The sequence below is a fragment of the Aspergillus piperis genome (assembly GCF_003184755.1).
Source record: "Aspergillus piperis CBS 112811 unplaced genomic scaffold BO85scaffold_19, whole genome shotgun sequence".
Taxonomy (NCBI): Eukaryota; Fungi; Ascomycota; class Eurotiomycetes; order Eurotiales; family Aspergillaceae; genus Aspergillus; species Aspergillus piperis.
The window spans coordinates 245,164-262,173 of record NW_020291609.1 but is presented as its reverse complement, the minus strand read 5'-3'; the positions used below and the strand labels follow the sequence as shown (position 1 = coordinate 262,173).

Here is a 17,010-nt window from a genome sequence, read left to right as displayed (position 1 = left end):
CTTTAGTCGGAATCTTTTCTTCTTGCTCTTCCCGCCAGTTTTTTTCACTTTTCCCCGGTCCAAGTCGTGCCAACTTCTGCACCGCCGTTACTTGTCATTCGCCCGCTTCCTTTTCCCTTGCCACAGCATGTAAGTGCCCGTTCCGTGGTACGCTTTCCGACAGTTCAGGCACACCCAGGAACACTTCAGAAAACTAAGACATCAACTGCAGGATCCTCTCGTGATTATTGCCATTAGTATGCCTACGGCTCAGCATGTCCAGCCCAGTTGACGAATCCAAAACCCATCTGGGTCCTCCACGGCGCGACACCGACCCCTCCAGTGACGACGACCGGCTGGGTAACCGATCGACCAACAATGACGAACGCCCGTTGACCCGCGAAAATCCTCCTCCGCCCGCGGGGGGTAACCAGTGGGGCGTGCTCTTCAAAGCCATCCGCGATGGCACTTCACAACTCGCTGAAAAACTCGGTCGTGATCCTGACGGCGGTGATGGACTGGACTCGGCCTGGCACCCGGAAGACTACGGATTTCAGGAGGATATCGAGATGAGAGAGATGCTTGCCGAGGAGGAACTCGAGGATGCTGCCTACGCTTCTAAGCTGCAGTCGGTGCTGGGTTCTGATGCCAATAATCTTGTCAAGAACCTGGGCTTGGGTGAGACGCCGTCGCGGACCAACAGCAATGATGAGAACCTGGTCGGAGGTGTCCTCTGGCATTTACTCAGTCATCAGATGGGACATAATCCGGAGGAAATTCATGACGATGGTGCTATCCCAGCGTCGACAGAAGACGGACTGGCACCGTTACCTACTGACCTGCGGAAACGTCGGAAGAAGAAGTGGTACGAGGAGGATCCAACGAACGACAAAGAAGGACGGAGGAAAATGAAGGAGGAGCTGTTGACACAAAAGATTGGCTCGCTTCTCACACGCCAGCGCTATATGATCCAGCTGTGTCGCGCACTGATGAAGTTCGGCGCTCCGACGCATCGTCTCGAAGAATACATGCAGATGACGGCCTACCGATTGCGCGTGAACGGTCAATTCATGTACATTCCCGGCTGCATGATTATCTCATTTGACGATCCCCTTACCCGTACTGCGGAGGTCAAGCTGGTCCGTACAACACACGGATTGGATCTCGGCCGACTCGGGGACATTCACAACTGCTACAAAAACGTCCTCCATGGCAGACTGACGCCGGATGAGGCTCTCCCGGTGATGGACGATCTCCTTACACGCAAGAGTCGCATTCATCAGGCATGGTTGTTGGTCTTGCTGTCCGGTTTCGCGAGTGTGGCGGTGGGTCCGTGGGCGTTCAGCGCGCGCCCGGTCGACATGCCCATCATCTTCGTCCTGGGCTGTCTGCTCGGCATATTGCAGTATGTGCTGGCACCACGATCCGCGTTGTACTCAAACGTGTTCGAAGTGACCGTGGCCATGCTCACGTCATTTTTGGCACGTGCATTTGGAAGCATTTACTACTCCAACGGCGAGCCTATTTTCTGTTTCTCCGCCCTGGCAGAATCATCCATTGCACTGATTCTTCCAGGATACTCCGTGCTGTGTAGCAGTCTGGAATTGCAATCGCATCAGATCGTGGCAGGATCCATCCGACTGGTCTATACTATTATCTATTCGCTTTTCCTCGGTTATGGCGTGACAGTCGGTCTAACGATCTACGGGCTGATGGACGATAATGCGACCACGGCGACAACCTGCCCTTCACGAGACACCAATATTTACGGCAGCGTATACGTGCAGGAATTCGTGTTTGTGGCTGTTTACTGTGCCTTTGCCGCCATCCTCAACCAGGCCAAATGGAAGCAGCTGCCGATCATGTCCTTCATGGGCGTTGCAGGCTACACAACCAACTACTTCACCGCCAACCACTTGGACAGTCGGTTCGGCAGTACTATCGGGGCGTTCACGATCGGATTGTGTGCCAACCTGTACAGTCGAGTGTGGCATGGACACGCTGCTGCGGCCATTGTGCCGGGTATGTGGACGCTGGTTTCGTCTGGTCTGGCCAGTAGTGGATCGATCATCTCGGGATTAGCATATGCAGAAGCAGTGAAGAACAACACCGTGTCGGATTCCACCACAACCAAAACACAAGAGTCACTGGGAGGGTTGGCGTTGACTATGGTGCAGACGGCGTTGGGAATCACGGTCGGTCTGTTTCTTTCCGCAATGGTGGTCTATCCAGGTGGAAAACGCAAAGGCGGTTTATTCAATTTGTGAATATTGCATCATGTAGATAGCTTAACTGAACATACTCTATGATCTTTTATATCTATCAATCACGTCCATAATCCCTCGCCACCTTGCGATCTTCCAAACTCACACCAAACTGGCGAATGACCAGCCACGCCGGCAGCAGCGAGATGCCCCAGAGACCAAAGTTGAGATACGTTCCACCCACAGAAGCCATGATACCGACACTGCTCAACCCATACTACACTCATCAGCACCATCCGCAACAGTTCAATCAAAAGCATTGCACTTACCGAAACAGCCTGCACCGCCGACTCCATCCCGCGCAACAAGGCACTAATCCGCACCACCTCCTCCTCATCCGCCGCCAAATTGCCCACCACAAAGTACCTATCCCAGTTAGCACAGCACACTCCACCCAACCTCACCCCAGGGATACTCACAAAAACATATAATTCAACTGAAACCCAGCCACCCACACCAAATACAACACAAACCCCTTCGCAAACCCTTCATCCACCCAATCAATCCCACTCCTCCCCTCGTTCGTATACTGCGTCGTGACCACCGTCGCCCACACCCACCACCCACCCTGCAACCCCAACACCACAAAAAACGCCCCCCGACTCCTCGTCTTCAACCCAAACCGCCTCGTACTATCCAAAAACGCCCCCAACACATTCCCACTCACCAGCGCCAACACGCCCGACAAGAAACTCCCCAGCGCTCTTACCCGCACACTAAACCACAAATCCAGATACGTGAACATCACGGCCTCCGTATACGTCGCCTGCGCAATTAACGGCACGATGCATAGAAACTCCCTCCGGAAAAACAACCGCGTCATCGCCTTCACCTCATACCACGCACTATGCGCAATCCGTAACTTCACCTGCATCCCATCCCGTCTCATCACCTTCCCAGGCTCCGTCAACAACATCCCCGCCACCGGCCCCAGCGCCTGCAAGGCAATAAACACCCCGAAGACAGCATAACTCACACTCCCCGCTGTATTGCGATGCACGTTCAAGCCCAGATTAATCGCCCCACCGAGGATCTGACCCCCGACTCGGAAACTCAACCAGAGTCCTAAGAACCGACCTTGGTTCTCTGGCTCCGGGTAGGATAGCGCGATCGCGCTCTCCGCCATCCAGAATATCCCCGCTGATAGTCCGCATACCGCTGCGCCGAAGAGGACTAGCCAGTCCGTTCCGAACCGGTTGTGTGTGTACAGTCCTGCTGCGTATGGCGCGTACCCGATTGTGCCCAGGATGAGCGTCCATTTTATCCCGACGAGACGGACCACGACGCTCCCGAAGAAACAGGAGAATACCATTAGGCCGAAGGTGAGGGCGTTCGCCGCGTCAACGAGGTAGGGACTTTCGGAGCCCCCGCCGCCGAGACTGTTCATTGCTGTCCAGATTCCGGGGGCGAGGAAGTTGCACAGGCCGAGGACCAGGGCGTTGTAGGTTGTTGAGCGGTACCATTTTACTGTTGTATTCATGGTATTAGTAGTCAGTATGGGGAGGGGTGATGAGAAAGAGTAGTACCTTTATGATCCCGACTCGGTTCGAAGGGGGTAGAGGATGGTGTATCATGTACCTCTTCATCCGTTAAGGATGGTTGTTTTTCGAGTGACATGTCGCTAGAATGTCTTAGTGCGAATATAATTTAGCAGAAAAATCCCACAGTGGAAAACAGGGTAGATGCAAGGGTATCTACGAGTTACTTATATACGTACACACATATATATCTAGATAGATAAAATCATTCTCCCCGATCTCGGTAAATATCCACCCACCACCAATGCAGCCCGTCATCCTTGCATGACATGACAGCAAGGAGCGCAATCTAACCACTGACAATGAGTATTGAGGTATCGGTCGAGACCGTGGATGTTGTGGTTTGAGGGGGTGATTACGTGCTCGAGCACGGCATTTTAGTGTGCGTGGGGAGGACATGATTAGATAGATTGTTAGTATTCCTTCAGGGTGGGCTGTAGGTAGGTGATCGCGCAATATATGTCACTGCTTGCATGTATTACTTATGGAGCTAGTACTTAATTGAACTAGTACGCTAAGTAGTAGTAGTAGTATGTCCTGCCATTCTCCCATCATATCCATTCATCCTTATCGATAACAGCATAACATCAACCCTAATACCCCCCAACATGCATCTCAACTCTATAGTAATACTTACTCCGACAGATCATCCTCATGAAACACCAACGCCCGAACCTCAATACTCTCCCTCCCCTCCTCCCCCTCCGTCCCCGGCAACTCAAACGCACTATGCGGCACGCGTCTCGCCCGTCCATCCGTCTTCGAATCAAAGCACTTAATCAACGTCACCAGCTCCGGTCCCTGTCTATACCGATAATACCACTTGACCGCGGGGTTCGGCTTGACCGCACACGTCTCGCCCTCGCGGTTCGGGTAGATCAGCTTCGTCGGAACGAGATCGCTATCCGGGACGGTGTGGGCGTCCGCTACGGCTAGCGGGTCGCGTTTCACGGTCTTGATGGGTCGCCAGACGTTGATAATCTGGTATCGCCCGCGGAGCAGTCGGGGAGCATCGTCCGGGAGATGGTACTCTACGCGGTCTTTGGCGGCGCGGTAGGATTGGTCGATGTGTACGCGGTTCACGGGGCCGCGGAGTTGGGAGCTTGGTGTGTTGGCTGGTTGGGGACGGCGGATGGTGTGGTCGAAGATGAAGATGCGGGAGGCGTTGGTGCTGATGGCTGGTTAGGGGTAGAAATGAGAGGGAATAGGGGTGGGGATGAACGTACGCATCTTTCAAGAGTTGCTCGGTTTCAGGGTAGTATTCTCGCTTGATCTTCTCGTCGTCGAGGAAGTCTTTCTCCGCGCTGGTGTGGTAGTAGAATTGGAAGCCGTTGCCGTCGAGCGTGTAGTCGAGCTCGTGCCCGCTCACGTCGTTGATGGTCACTGGGATGGATATGCTGGGTCGGTCGTAGCTGCTTGGGACGCCTACGTAGCTTGGGGCGAGGTGCGAGCCGTCGGGAAGTTCTCTAAGGAAGTTGAGGGTGGTGTGGGCGTCGTGAGGGCCGGAGGAGGGGGTGGGAGTGGGTTTGGAGGGGACGGTGGAAGCGTCTCCACCGGTGGGAGTTTGGACTGCTGCGGAGGCCATTGTGATGTTTTACGATAACTGAATAAGTGATAAAGTTGATGGTGATGTATGGATGTCTTAGAGACGTTGGTGCAGATCCGGGGCAGTTATATATGGTAGTATCCGCATTTGTCAGAAGCACGCCATCCGAGCAGGATACTGCATCTGGCGCTGATAAATCCAATCATCTATTGCGGTACTTCTGGCATGACATGCAAGGTCGCATGTGATGTTACAAATTATTAATATGGTGGAAACTGTCTTTGTGGCTTGATTTCTAATCATGATCTACTATCCGATTAAGTATACGAACGCGCAAGCTTGGTAATCTTGGTCCCGTCATCCAGCACCTCATCTTCCTCTTCCAGTTTATATCCGCCCCAGCGTGGGAGTAGCACTGTCCAGATGTACCAGTAGAGAATTCCGAAGATGATACTGTTATCGTTAGTCGTGTTCATCGATGGCAAGGGTATACGTACACTCCCATTCCCACGATCGCATATGTCGCGTAGAAGAAGTCTACGTCGCTCTTCCCGTCTGCTGGAGGGAAAAATGGCGCAGAGAGTAATGCGACGCAAACTACGACTCGTAGCCATACTGCTGGTAGCCACGCCTTGAAAGGCCGTGGGAGAGACGGTTCGCGGTATCGCAGCAGTAGAAGACCCACTGTAACTGCGAGACTGAAGACTTGTCCGGGGTAGCCTTCAACGTCGAGAATGAAATTGTACACGTCTCCTTGGGGTGGCAGGGCGATGACCAGCAGAGAAGGTATATAGTGCACGATGAGGCCGCCAAGGGGAGCACCAAACGGTTTGGAGGACGACAGGACGCGGGACCACGGAAGGAATCCCTGTCGGGCGATCTCTTGGTTTACGCGGGCCTATTTATTAGATAAATTCACTGAACAGCTAGGGGAGCTTACCAAGGCGTAAGTAACTACCATGACATTACCAGCAGCAGAGATGGCAATGGCTAGCGGAAATAGCGTCCGTCCGATGTGGCTGCCAAAAAGCCGCTCGAAGAGCAGACCAGCGACTAATTCTCCGCTGTTCTTAATATCTTCAAGCGGCACAACGAGGAAGTACGAGATATTGGCAAGAAAGTACAAAGCACCAGCGGTGAGAAGCGCCGCCGGACATACCGTTTTGATCGTCCGGATCGGATTCTTCACCTCGCCCAGAACGTTGTTGACGTTGTTCAATCCCGCGTATGAGTAGAACACCTTGAACAACGACGTGGACAGCAAGTTCCAACTCCAGTTGGAGTCCTCCCACAATGTGTCCCACGAGAACACGCTGGTCGGTTCAGGGGCGAGAGCGTCAGGGTCACCATGAGGGCGAAGCAAGATCACCCAGATACCGGTCAGGGAAATGGCACCGATGAGAAATATCTTCACCCAGCCGAATGCGTTCTGAATCCAGATGCCAGTCCGAAGGAAGCAGCCATGGATGATTGTTACAGCAGTCATCAACCCCACCGCTAGGGCTTTGTGTTGGAGCTCTGTGGGCACCACGTTAAAAGCGAAGAAAGTATACTTGGCGAAGACGATGCAGTTGCTGGCCGTGAAGCCCAGAACAACTGCCTGCACTGCGATCAGGGTCGACGCAAGAAACCGAGGACGCGGATAGGTATACTCCAGGTATACCTAGATAGACTTAGTTGGGTCTACTTCAGGGACAGTGGAACTACCTTTTCTCCTCCTGATCGCGGCAGCATACAACCGTATTCCATCGACACGGCCAGCGCGCAGGCTGCCAGAACGGTCCCGACTGCCCATATCAACAGTGATAAGCCGACACTGCCGGCAGATTTGACGATGGTTCCGGGTGTTGCGAAGATGCCGCTCCCAATGACTCGCGAGACTACCAGGATGTATGCGCTGATCCAGGTAAGATGTTTTCGCTGTCCCGTGGTTGGCAGGACATCACTGGGCACGTCATCCGAAGAGTCGCCAGGTACGCTCAATAGAGGTTGTCGTTCACCGTACGCCATCATGAATTGTGCAAGATGAGAGTAAACATGACCAGCTATCAGTTCGGCGAGTTACCTTCATAAAGGCAACCTCGCTGAGCAGACGCTGACATTGCTTGGAAATCATGGCCGATTACTGGCAGGCACGTCATTCCGACCGCAGCTTGTGTGTTGATAAAGTGCCTGCTGATAGCCAGCAAGGGTGACATGGCGTGTAGGTCTCACAGGATATCAGATGCTGAGTATGTCGATGGCTTTTTACCATTACTCTGTGCATTTATGGCGATTCATTTACGATCGATCACAGGAACTTGGACACACCTAATATTCTTGTCCTGCCTCCACTCGACCTTGCCTACTGTATCCAACCCAGCGACTATGTTGCTCCAAAAATGGTACCGGTCGCTGTTCCTTGTCTCCGTATCACATCATTTCTGATGAATTTGATGCCAGCGCAGGTTCTGATTCGCCGATCCCAGCCAGGGGTATGTACGCTGAGCAGTCAGGGCTTTCGTGGTCCCCTTGCAAGTCCGTACATCACCACGACACAAATATAGAAGCCCCACGACCAAGTCTCATTTTTTGGCATTTGTCTATTCTTTGAAACCTTCCTTCTGGTTGCGATAGTTTGGTATTCAAGCAGTTGATGATGCCATCGGTACAAAACTTTATCACGCCATCCCGACCCCGCCCGGCGCAATGCAGCAAACTGCCCTGAACCGCCAAGTGATCGCGAATCCAACCGGCATATGGCGCGCAATGCACGATTGCCACGGCTCTTATCTTGATCAAGGATCTGCTGGCCCGTGTCCGAGAGACCCCTCTCACTGGTGGTTATTTCTCGGCCGGGTAGGTATGCATATCTATAACTGCCCAAGTGACCTTCACTTTAGTCGTCTGAAGCAAACTGAACAGTATCACTGAACTGCAATAATGACGACGATATCAACTTATACTCTCCCTGCATCGGTTGAGGAAAAGTACACCACGGTGTACCATCGGGAGTTCGTCTTGGAGCAGCGAACAGACCCTACTTATACTACCCAATCGGCACCCACTGATTCGATCATACCACCCAAGACGACTCAGCGTGCACTGCTTCTACATGCTGCGGGGGAACAATATACCCTGGTGACTGATCATGCCATTCCCGAGATCTCTCACAAGGACGAGATCTTAGTTAAGGTATTGAATATCCTATCGTGGCTTCTCGTGGCTTGACTAATATCGACAGATTCAAGCAGTTGGGTTAAACCCTGTCGATTGGAAGGGCCCGTAAGTGTCCCGCAGACACGACCCTTCCCAGCTAACACCACCAGAGCCTTCAACTTTGGCCTCCCCAGTCTACCATGGATCAACGGTCGGGATCTCGCAGGAGAAGTGGTTCGGGTCAACAATGAGAATAGTCGGGTTCGTGTCGGCGACAAGGTGCTGGTTCCATCGACAGACTATCGTGATATTCGGAAAGCTGCCTTTCAAGAATACGCCGTCGCTACCCACTTCAACGCTGCACGTATACCATCGAACTCCTGCATCCACGCTTCTGCCTCGCTCGGGGTTGCCTTTGTCGCTTCTGTCCTCGCCCTTGGTGTATCACTCGGTCTTGACTTTAGGGAGTGCGTCCAGGCCCCGGGTCCGAATTTACAGGATACGGTCGCTCAGCTTGATATCAACGATATACCCGCCGATATTCGTGGGGAATGCTTTTCATCAAGTGCGGTACCGGAGCGTCTCAGGAAGGGTGACTGGATTGCTATTTGGGGTGGTGAGTTGCCTCTTACATATTCAGATCATCGCTGACTGTCACAGCATCCACCACAACCGGATACATCACCCTCCAGCTCGCCAAGCTTGCAGGACTCCACGTCATCTGTGTAGCAGATATCGCCCGCCACGGCTCGCGACTTCATCAACTCGGTGCAGATGTTCTTGTTGACCGACAAGATACGGAACGAGCCGTAGATATCATACGCGGAGTCACCGGAGGTAAACTCCGGTATGCTGTTGACATTGTCGGGGCAGAGACGGCGACACTACTACAGCGCACACTTGACCATACTATCCGCGAAGATGGCTCTCATTCTCATCTACTCGGTTTGACAGGCCTGCCAAAGGAAAGAAACGAGGCATTGGTATATCACACTGTTCCAATCAAGCTATTCCATACTTCTCCGACCGTGGGAGAGCAGATGGTCTCTTGGTTGGAGGGGTTGCTGGAGACCGGGGCGTTGCAACTGCCAGAGGTTGTTCGACATGAGGGCGGGTTAGGGAGCATTAATGAGTCATTGGAGGTGTTGCGAAAGGGAAGTGTGTCGGGGAAGAGGATAGTTGTTGATATGGCGGAGTAGAGGGATGTTCTTTTCAACAAATATTCTCTTTATAAATTGTACATAGACTGAATACTATCATGCGACATATTGAAAATATAGATGGGAAAATAAAATTGTTGACTATCTCTGATGTGTACCGGACAGCATATCCAACCCTACAACCAAACCTACTATTCCTTAACTATTCTATACTACAAAGTAACCACCAAACCCAACAACATCGTAACCGAATCCAAAGTCAGAACAAATATCACACAAATCTCTTATCAGATACTGACTAACAGCTACAACCGCAGTTACACCAGCACCTCTACCCCTCCTTCCCCTCACTCCCGAGACTACTACAGTTGGCACCATCACCACCGCATCTGGCGCAATCACGCGGCAATCGCACGTCTTCCCCTTGGCCTCGCATACAACCCGCAAATCACAGCCACGAGCATACCTTCTCGTCCGAGTAATACAACTGAGGGGCATTGCTATCACGAGCTATACTGACACGGGAGAAATTAGTGCAAGTTGCACAATACACATACCAGATACCCACTGTGCGACGCTTTATAAACTCACGCCCTGGCCTGTTGACACTGAAACAATACTATCAATATTCTTCCAGTTCCCTCACTCAAGATCGACCATCCTGATTAACTCATCAAGTATTGCAACATGGGCTCCGCCGAGAAAAAACAACTCATCCTCAATGCCTTCGCCATGCAATCGCCCTCGCACCTGAACCCGGGCCTGCACCGCTACCCCAAAGACCAAGGCCACAAATACACCTCCCTGCAGAGTTGGATCCGCGTCGCACAGAAGCTCGAGGCGGCCAAATTCCATGCCATATTCTTCGCCGACGTGCTCGGCGGCTACGACGTCTACAAGGGGCCCGCGAACCTCGACCCGACTATCCCTGCGGGCGCGCAGTTCCCTATCAATGATCCGCTATACAGTATCCCCGCTATGGCGGCTGCTACTGAGACGATTGCTTTCGGTGTGACTGCGTCGACGACATATGATGCGCCGTACGCGATGGCGAGACGCTTCTCTACTGTTGACCATCTATCGAATGGTCGAGTGGGATGGAACATTGTCACGTCATACTTGGAGTCTGCGGCAAGGAACTTCGGATTGAATACGCAGATTGAGCATGATGAGCGGTATCGCATTGCGGATGAGTATCTCGATGTGACGTATAAATTGTGGGAGGGGTCATGGCGTGATGGAGCTGTGTATAAGGGGGATGATCGCGATGGGGTGAAGGGGTATGCGGACCCTAAGGCTGTGAGACAGATTCATCACAAGGGGAAATACTTCAATGTCCCCGGGCCACACCTGTGTGAGCCAAGTCCGCAGAGGACGCCGTTCTTGTTGCAGGCTGGTACGTCGTCGGCGGGTAAGGCTTTCGCGGCGAAACATGCCGAGGCGATCTTTTTGAATGGACAGACGCCTGAGCTGGTCAGGCCGAGTGTTGATAGTGTGCGGGAGCAGGCGAAGGCGCTGGGACGCGATCCTGCGGGGATTAAGATTGTCGCGGGTGTGTTGGTGATTGTTGCGGAGACAGATGAGGCCGCGCAGGCCAAGTTCGAGGAGTATGCCAGGTATGGCGATCGCGAGGGCGCGTTGGCGCTGTTTGGAGGCTGGTCTGGGTATGATCTGTCGACATACGATGATGAACAGGATTTCCGATTCGTGGAGCAGCCGGCGGTGCGGAGTATGGTTAATCACTGGGCCAGTACGGTGCCCGGGATGGAGGGGAAGAAGTGGAATAAGAAGACGATTGCGGATTATTTGATTATGGGCGGCAATGGGAGCAAGATTATCGGTGGGCCCAAAACAGTCGCGGATGAGTTGGAGAGGTGGGTGGAGGTTGCGGACGTGGATGGGTTCAATCTCAGCTATGCCAGCATTCCTGAGACGTTTGATGACATTATCCAGTATCTCGTGCCCGAGCTGCAGGCCCGCGGGATCTTCCACACGGATTATGCAGTGAAGGGCGGCACGATGCGCGAGAATATGACGGAGCAGAAGGGACAGACGAGATTGCCTGAGTCGCATCCGGGCGCAAAGTATTTCTGGCGTGAGGGCGAGGAGGTGCCTAAGTATGCGAAGGGTGAGTGAGATGGGTTGACAAAATGTAACGATAAGCAGAGAATGAGATGAAACTGTCGAGTATTTTTCTCTATGCGTGTGATAGACTCAGTGTGATCTTAGCTTCCACTTCGACTGGGAAATTGTTAGTCGACCTCGGATAGCCCAATAAACAAGAAACCTTAAAGACAAGGGCTCTTCGTACGTCGCACTTGTGTGAAAATCTCTCATAAAAAACAAGCATGGTGCCAAAGGCGAGATCTTGCCTATGCCACAGCACAGGTCTTGTGAGTTACCACATCTGTAGATTTCAATGGCCACCGCAAAGCTAGTACAATCTGGGGTAGCGCTCGGATAAGTCGGGTCAGCTTGGCTCGGGCATTCAAGCGATCTCATTTTCAGAACAATAATTCGCGCATACACTCACATATTGAGTTCGCAGATGGAAGAAAGACTATAGTTAGGACTTATGGTGACAGTATCTATGCAGATATATGGGGTTAGGTTCGGGTAAAGCAATTTTGATGATTTGCTGGCTGTTCGTCTCTGTCAGTGTTTTGAGCCCTAGGACGCTGCATGTATGGTGTTTATCGGATCGTCAGGGGATGGCATATTCAGAAGCGGCTTAGACTCCCTGTTGGAGATAAGGATATTGTCCCTCAATGAGGGATTTGTTCCCTCTTGCTGTGCCAATGATGATGTACATTAGAGGAATCTGTCACGGACATCCGTTAGGCGTCCCGCTTTGATTCACTAAAATGCCGCATTTGCTATTGCTGTTCGACTAGAATCAAGCGGGATGCTTATTGCTAGTCTTCCTTCGTTACTTACGGAGCTATAGTTAGTTGGTGTCTCATACTGCCCCGTTCAACCTCAGTCACTTTCTTTAAGATTATACTACTCAGTAATATACTACCATGTGGTTAGCAGGTACATGATCCATCTCTTGTGTTACAGTACATTACAAATGAGCAGATTTATCATGATATAGCTCAAGACTATCGCCAATAAAAGTCTCCTCTAAGCTGCCATATGGTCAAAGAACCTCCATCGGGCAAAATCATCACACACCAATCATCCACCACGGGACTCAGTGCTCCACAACCGGGCAAACCAAGCATTCGGATACCGAAAGTAGATATCTATCGCCAGCAATGTATGCAACATCGCAACTATAAGTACGGGCGCTTTGCTGCTGTTCATCATGACAATTTCATCAGGCTCATCTGTTGTTATCTATCTTCATCGTCAAAAGCTGCTAAAATGATTACTGCCATCCTATGCACTAGCCTTTTGCTTCTCGGTCTCGGCCAAGCAGCAACCATTCCTCTTCCTCCTGGCACTGGGCCATGCGACGTCACGCTCAAGGCCAGTGAACTAGTCGACTGGTCTCGAACCAATCCATTCAACCCAAAAGGGGGGAAACGTGCCCTCATGGTCACGACCTTTACACCCTTCAACTGTGGGAGTGTGCTCTCTGAATCCTACATGCCAAATGCAACAGCAGCATATGAAGATGAGACATTCCAATCTTTCGGGCTACCTGCAGGAACGTTCGAATCCTTTCGCATTCAGACACAGCAAGAGTCAGTTTCCTCCAGTGTCAACGAAAATTACCCAATCGTTCTCTTTTCACCGGCCCTGGGAGTATCAAGATTGATGTACACCTCGCTGCTTCAAGACATTTCCAGTCACGGATTTGCAGTCATCTCCGTCGATCATCCGTATGATGCCAATATCGTGGAATTTCCCGATGGTAGTGCGATCTTCGGTGTCCTCGACAACACTACAACAGATGCACAGTTCACTTGGGCAATGAACGTTCGCGTCCAAGACATGATGTTTGTTTACAACCAGACTCACAACGAGACAGCCGTCAGAGATATATTCCCCTTGTCACTCAAAAACCCAGACCTACTCTCTCTCGACCGAGTATCAATTACCGGTCATTCCCTCGGTGGAGCAACAGCTGCACAGACAATGTTGGTTGACAACCGATTTGTCGGAGGCATCAATTTGGACGGTTCATTCTGGGGATCCGTCCTCAAAGAAGGGTTATCACGGCCATTCCTAATGTTCAGTAATGCGAACCACACTGCGGAAACAGATCCTAGCTGGGGAACATTCTGGTCGAATCTACGAGGATGGAGAATGGAGCTACGACTCGCACAGTCTAAGCACTATTCCTTTTCCGACTTACCGGTACTGGTGGATTCTCTGAGTATCTCTGACGAACTAAAAGAAATTGCTCAGGAAACTTATCTTGGAACGATTGGCGCTTTGCGGGCGAAGAATGTGATTGTCTCATACATGGTTGCTGCGTTGCAGTACTTTACCTCTGGACACACGCCGGATCTACTGAGTGGCCCATCCGCGGCGTATCCGGATGTCACTTTTGTACATTCTGCCTAGTCTACTGGGTGCTGATATATGCATATCAAACAAAGGTATTGCTTATGCAGTAGTGCTGTGTGATAGGCTTACCATACATCTGAATAGCAATCAGACTGAAGCATATTATGGCTCATAGTAGGCAGAGGCTGAGATAATTGCTAAATGTAACAGTGTTCCACTTGTATGAGTTCCTCCCTGAGTGCAAGTGAAATTACAGCCCCACAGACTACTTACTTCCAGTAATTCACAAATTTGGCCATCACAGCGTCAAACCTGTTAATGTAAGGCTTAGCCAACTCCACAATATCAATGGAAGGGCTAGTCGCCCCTGTGAATTTTTAGAAACAGCACTCACCCTATGATTTAGCCGCCGCACATGTCTGCACAGAGTAATTAAGCGCCGGCTGAGAGGTAATTGTTCCATATATAGCATTGGGGCACAATCAAGGGGTTATCCCGGCGTCTCGAGGGTGTGGAGGATTCACAGGTCCGGAATTAGCCGCCGTAAATCCACCACAGGTTTAAATGTTTTAATTCTTGATCCAACTGTTGTATCTCTTCAAACTACACTCTATCACTTTGCAGACTTGTACTATTAATTTGGACTATCACAGATCAGCGACATGGGCGACTTGGGACCATATCTCGAATACGACGGTGAAGACTACATCTGTACTATCTGTGACAGATGGTTCAGGACTGAAGGTGCGCTTTTCGCCCATTGCAGAGCAACCACACGACATGAATGGTGTGAGAGATGTCGTCGGGTATTTGTCTCAGAAGACTCGTAGAATACACACATCCGAGCATCCAAGAGACATAACCTTTGTCGTTCCTGTCGCGAACCAATAGACTTTGAAACGAATGAAGATCTTCGAGACCATCTGGTGGATTATCATAATGCTTGTCTTGAGTGCAACATTTTTCTCAAGTCTGCTGAGGATGTCCTAAGCCATGATATCTCTGTCCACCATTATTGCAATATCTGCGACAGATACTTCGGCAACGAAAACAATCTAAGAATGGTAAGCTGAGCGACCCTATTGTTGTTGTGTGCAAGGTTCTGATAGTTTAATTCTTTCCAGCATCGGCAGAAGCACCAACCCATGGACGTGGAATGCTATGGCTGCTATCATCGCTTCAGGTCATTTTCCGGGATGCTAATTCATCTGGAATCAGGGGCCTGTCAATCGGGGGTTTCGGAAGAGACGATTGATGATTTAGCGACGGAGTGTTACCAGAGCAGGAAGTATATTGTTGGAACAGATGGAGACTGGCAGTATGAGTGTCCAGACTGTGAGAGGCAGTTCTGGCAACTATCTGCGTTGTACCAGCATGTTGAGGATGTCCCTGCCTGCTCCTATCTTGCGAACGGAGATGGTTGTCTGGCTAAGCTTGAACGCTTTATGGCTTCCAGGTTGCCATGAATCCATGCATTCCTCCATGTTAACTCTTTGTTCTTGCTAGAGGTAAATCATAGCATGCATGTGAATTGATCCTTCAGGTTAACACGGTACCATATCATCCATTCATCCTAGATGCATAAAAGTGACGGCGGGCCCGTATTAACGACTGCGCGTCCTGGTGCATGTATGATTGGAGTGATAGCCCCGTATTAACGGCTATGCGTCCTGATGCACGTAGTTGAAGTGAATAACCAACTCAATTCTAAATCTATAAAAGGACCGTCTGAAGCCCATTCCTCGATCTTCTCTACATATCTCAAATTGTATCTTAGAATTTTCAGTTCGCACTTTGCAACACCACTCTTGGAAGAGAAAGTAATCCACCATGATGCGTGTTTATAAGTTCTATCTCGCCCTAGTGGCCATCCTTCTAGCCCTATGCATGGCCGACTCAACCATGGACTCTTCCTGGACCTCACTACCAACTAGCCTAGCAATAACACGGACAACACAGGCACCACGTCTACTGAAGTCAACAATGAACTCTACCACAGTCATCCCACCAACGACCATGACTAGGCCTCCTTTATTATTATCAACGGTATCATCATCGTCATCATCGTCAACAGCAGCAGCAACAACAACAACAACCTACTTCATCATCCTCCGCACCAGCAACACCACCCACCTCGACAACCTAGGCGCCAGCATCCTCAACGTGAACGCCACAACCAACCAAACCACTGCCATCTTCAACTGCCAAAGCAGCAAGCTCGGCAACTGTCTCATCACAGTGCCAGTATCAGCAACGAATAGCCCGTCAACTGCAGAACTCACTCTCACCAGCGTCGACTCAGTCATTCCCTTAACCCATCGTCTGAAGTCTACCACATCGATGGTGATCCAATACGCGATCCATACGTATGTGGTTCGATGCGACATTACAGCATCCTTCAACGCTTCCTGCACGACTACAGACTATGCTTGGGAGTCCTCTGACGCCTCCACGTTCCCTTATACGTCTACCTATTCGAGGACGGTGTCAGCTCTAGCGTATATGTCTATTCCAATCACAGCTGGGTTGGAGAAACTGTCCAGATCGGTTGGTGTGTCTACGGCGGTTGCGGATCCTACTGCATCTGCCACAGAACGAACGGGGCCACATCCTGAAGAGCATTTCAAGAGCCCATTGGCGTGGATAGCAGCCCCCATCGTGCTTCTTGTTGTGGCTGGTGCTTTGATTGCCGGTGTTATGTTCTGGCGGAAACGGAAGAGATCTGCTGATCAGCCAGCATCATCAGAGGGTGAGGAAGATACTGCCTGGGGTGTGTTTGGGAAGGCGGAGCTGCCGACTGCTGGGTGTGGTATTGTGGAGGCTCCGGGACATGAGCAGGAGTGGGTCGAGTTGGTCGCGGTTGGGAATGAGATATCGGAGCTGCCGACGAATTGGAATGTGGCGGAGTTGCCTGGGTAGGGTGG

General features: G+C 51.1%; 9 protein-coding genes across 9 annotated transcripts; 6 read left to right on the top strand and 3 right to left on the bottom strand.

Moving 5' to 3' along the window:
- The first annotated feature begins 62 nt into the window (after window positions 1-62).
- BO85DRAFT_103507 (threonine/serine exporter family protein) lies at window positions 63-2,276 on the top strand. Its single transcript, XM_025653794.1, has 2 exons — window positions 63-129; window positions 212-2,276. Exon 2 carries the CDS (start codon window positions 255-257, stop codon window positions 2,244-2,246), a length of 1,992 nt encoding a protein of 663 aa, XP_025512332.1. The 5' UTR covers window positions 63-129; window positions 212-254; the 3' UTR covers window positions 2,247-2,276.
- Window positions 2,277-2,301: 25 nt separating this feature from the next.
- BO85DRAFT_500279 (DUF895 domain membrane protein) lies at window positions 2,302-3,860 on the bottom strand (the record flags this gene model as incomplete). The annotated part of the gene is made up of 4 exons (XM_025664106.1): window positions 2,302-2,460; window positions 2,513-2,609; window positions 2,663-3,710; window positions 3,770-3,860. 4 exons carry the CDS (start codon window positions 3,858-3,860, stop codon window positions 2,302-2,304), a joined length of 1,395 nt encoding a protein of 464 aa, XP_025512331.1.
- A 411-nt stretch (window positions 3,861-4,271) lies between these two features.
- BO85DRAFT_500277 (uncharacterized protein) lies at window positions 4,272-5,401 on the bottom strand (the record flags this gene model as incomplete). Its single annotated transcript, XM_025664105.1, has 3 exons — window positions 5,008-5,401; window positions 4,419-4,952; window positions 4,272-4,287 (listed from the first exon to the last, which is right to left on the bottom strand). The coding sequence occupies exons 1-3, from the start codon at window positions 5,364-5,366 to the stop codon at window positions 4,272-4,274; spliced, it is 909 nt and encodes a 302-aa protein (XP_025512330.1). The 5' UTR covers window positions 5,367-5,401.
- Window positions 5,402-5,644: 243 nt separating this feature from the next.
- BO85DRAFT_441359 (putative methionine permease) lies at window positions 5,645-7,337 on the bottom strand (the record flags this gene model as incomplete). The annotated part of the gene is made up of 4 exons (XM_025658804.1): window positions 5,645-5,780; window positions 5,825-6,225; window positions 6,268-6,990; window positions 7,035-7,337. The coding sequence occupies 4 exons, from the start codon at window positions 7,335-7,337 to the stop codon at window positions 5,645-5,647; spliced, it is 1,563 nt and encodes a 520-aa protein (XP_025512329.1).
- Window positions 7,338-8,249: 912 nt separating this feature from the next.
- Window positions 8,250-9,775, top strand: BO85DRAFT_522806 (zinc-binding alcohol dehydrogenase family protein; the record flags this gene model as incomplete). The annotated part of the gene is made up of 4 exons (XM_025665294.1): window positions 8,250-8,501; window positions 8,551-8,591; window positions 8,636-9,081; window positions 9,126-9,775. The coding sequence occupies 4 exons, from the start codon at window positions 8,250-8,252 to the stop codon at window positions 9,662-9,664; spliced, it is 1,278 nt and encodes a 425-aa protein (XP_025512328.1). The 3' UTR covers window positions 9,665-9,775.
- Window positions 9,776-10,214: 439 nt separating this feature from the next.
- Window positions 10,215-12,074, top strand: BO85DRAFT_403801 (LLM class flavin-dependent oxidoreductase). The gene has a single exon (XM_025657246.1). It carries the CDS (start codon window positions 10,313-10,315, stop codon window positions 11,759-11,761), a length of 1,449 nt encoding a protein of 482 aa, XP_025512327.1. The 5' UTR covers window positions 10,215-10,312; the 3' UTR covers window positions 11,762-12,074.
- A 914-nt stretch (window positions 12,075-12,988) lies between these two features.
- On the top strand, window positions 12,989-14,311 carry BO85DRAFT_403800 (PAF acetylhydrolase family protein). Its single transcript, XM_025657245.1, has one exon. The coding sequence runs from the start codon at window positions 12,995-12,997 to the stop codon at window positions 14,141-14,143; it is 1,149 nt and encodes a 382-aa protein (XP_025512326.1). The 5' UTR covers window positions 12,989-12,994; the 3' UTR covers window positions 14,144-14,311.
- Window positions 14,312-14,748: 437 nt separating this feature from the next.
- Window positions 14,749-15,641, top strand: BO85DRAFT_471170 (putative C2H2 finger domain protein; the record flags this gene model as incomplete). Its single annotated transcript, XM_025662453.1, has 3 exons — window positions 14,749-14,912; window positions 14,943-15,150; window positions 15,211-15,641. 3 exons carry the CDS (start codon window positions 14,749-14,751, stop codon window positions 15,550-15,552), a joined length of 714 nt encoding a protein of 237 aa, XP_025512325.1. The 3' UTR covers window positions 15,553-15,641.
- A 461-nt stretch (window positions 15,642-16,102) lies between these two features.
- On the top strand, window positions 16,103-17,005 carry BO85DRAFT_462089 (uncharacterized protein; the record flags this gene model as incomplete). Its single annotated transcript, XM_025661827.1, has 1 exon — window positions 16,103-17,005. One exon carries the CDS (start codon window positions 16,103-16,105, stop codon window positions 17,003-17,005), a length of 903 nt encoding a protein of 300 aa, XP_025512324.1.
- Window positions 17,006-17,010: the final 5 nt, after the last annotated feature.

Coding starts and splice junctions, on each gene's coding strand:
- BO85DRAFT_403800 (XM_025657245.1), top strand. CDS start 12,995: ATGATTACTGCCATCCTATGCACTAGCCTTTTGCTTCTCGGTCTCGGC.
- BO85DRAFT_103507 (XM_025653794.1), top strand. CDS start 255: ATGTCCAGCCCAGTTGACGAATCCAAAACCCATCTGGGTCCTCCACGG.
- BO85DRAFT_403801 (XM_025657246.1), top strand. CDS start 10,313: ATGGGCTCCGCCGAGAAAAAACAACTCATCCTCAATGCCTTCGCCATG.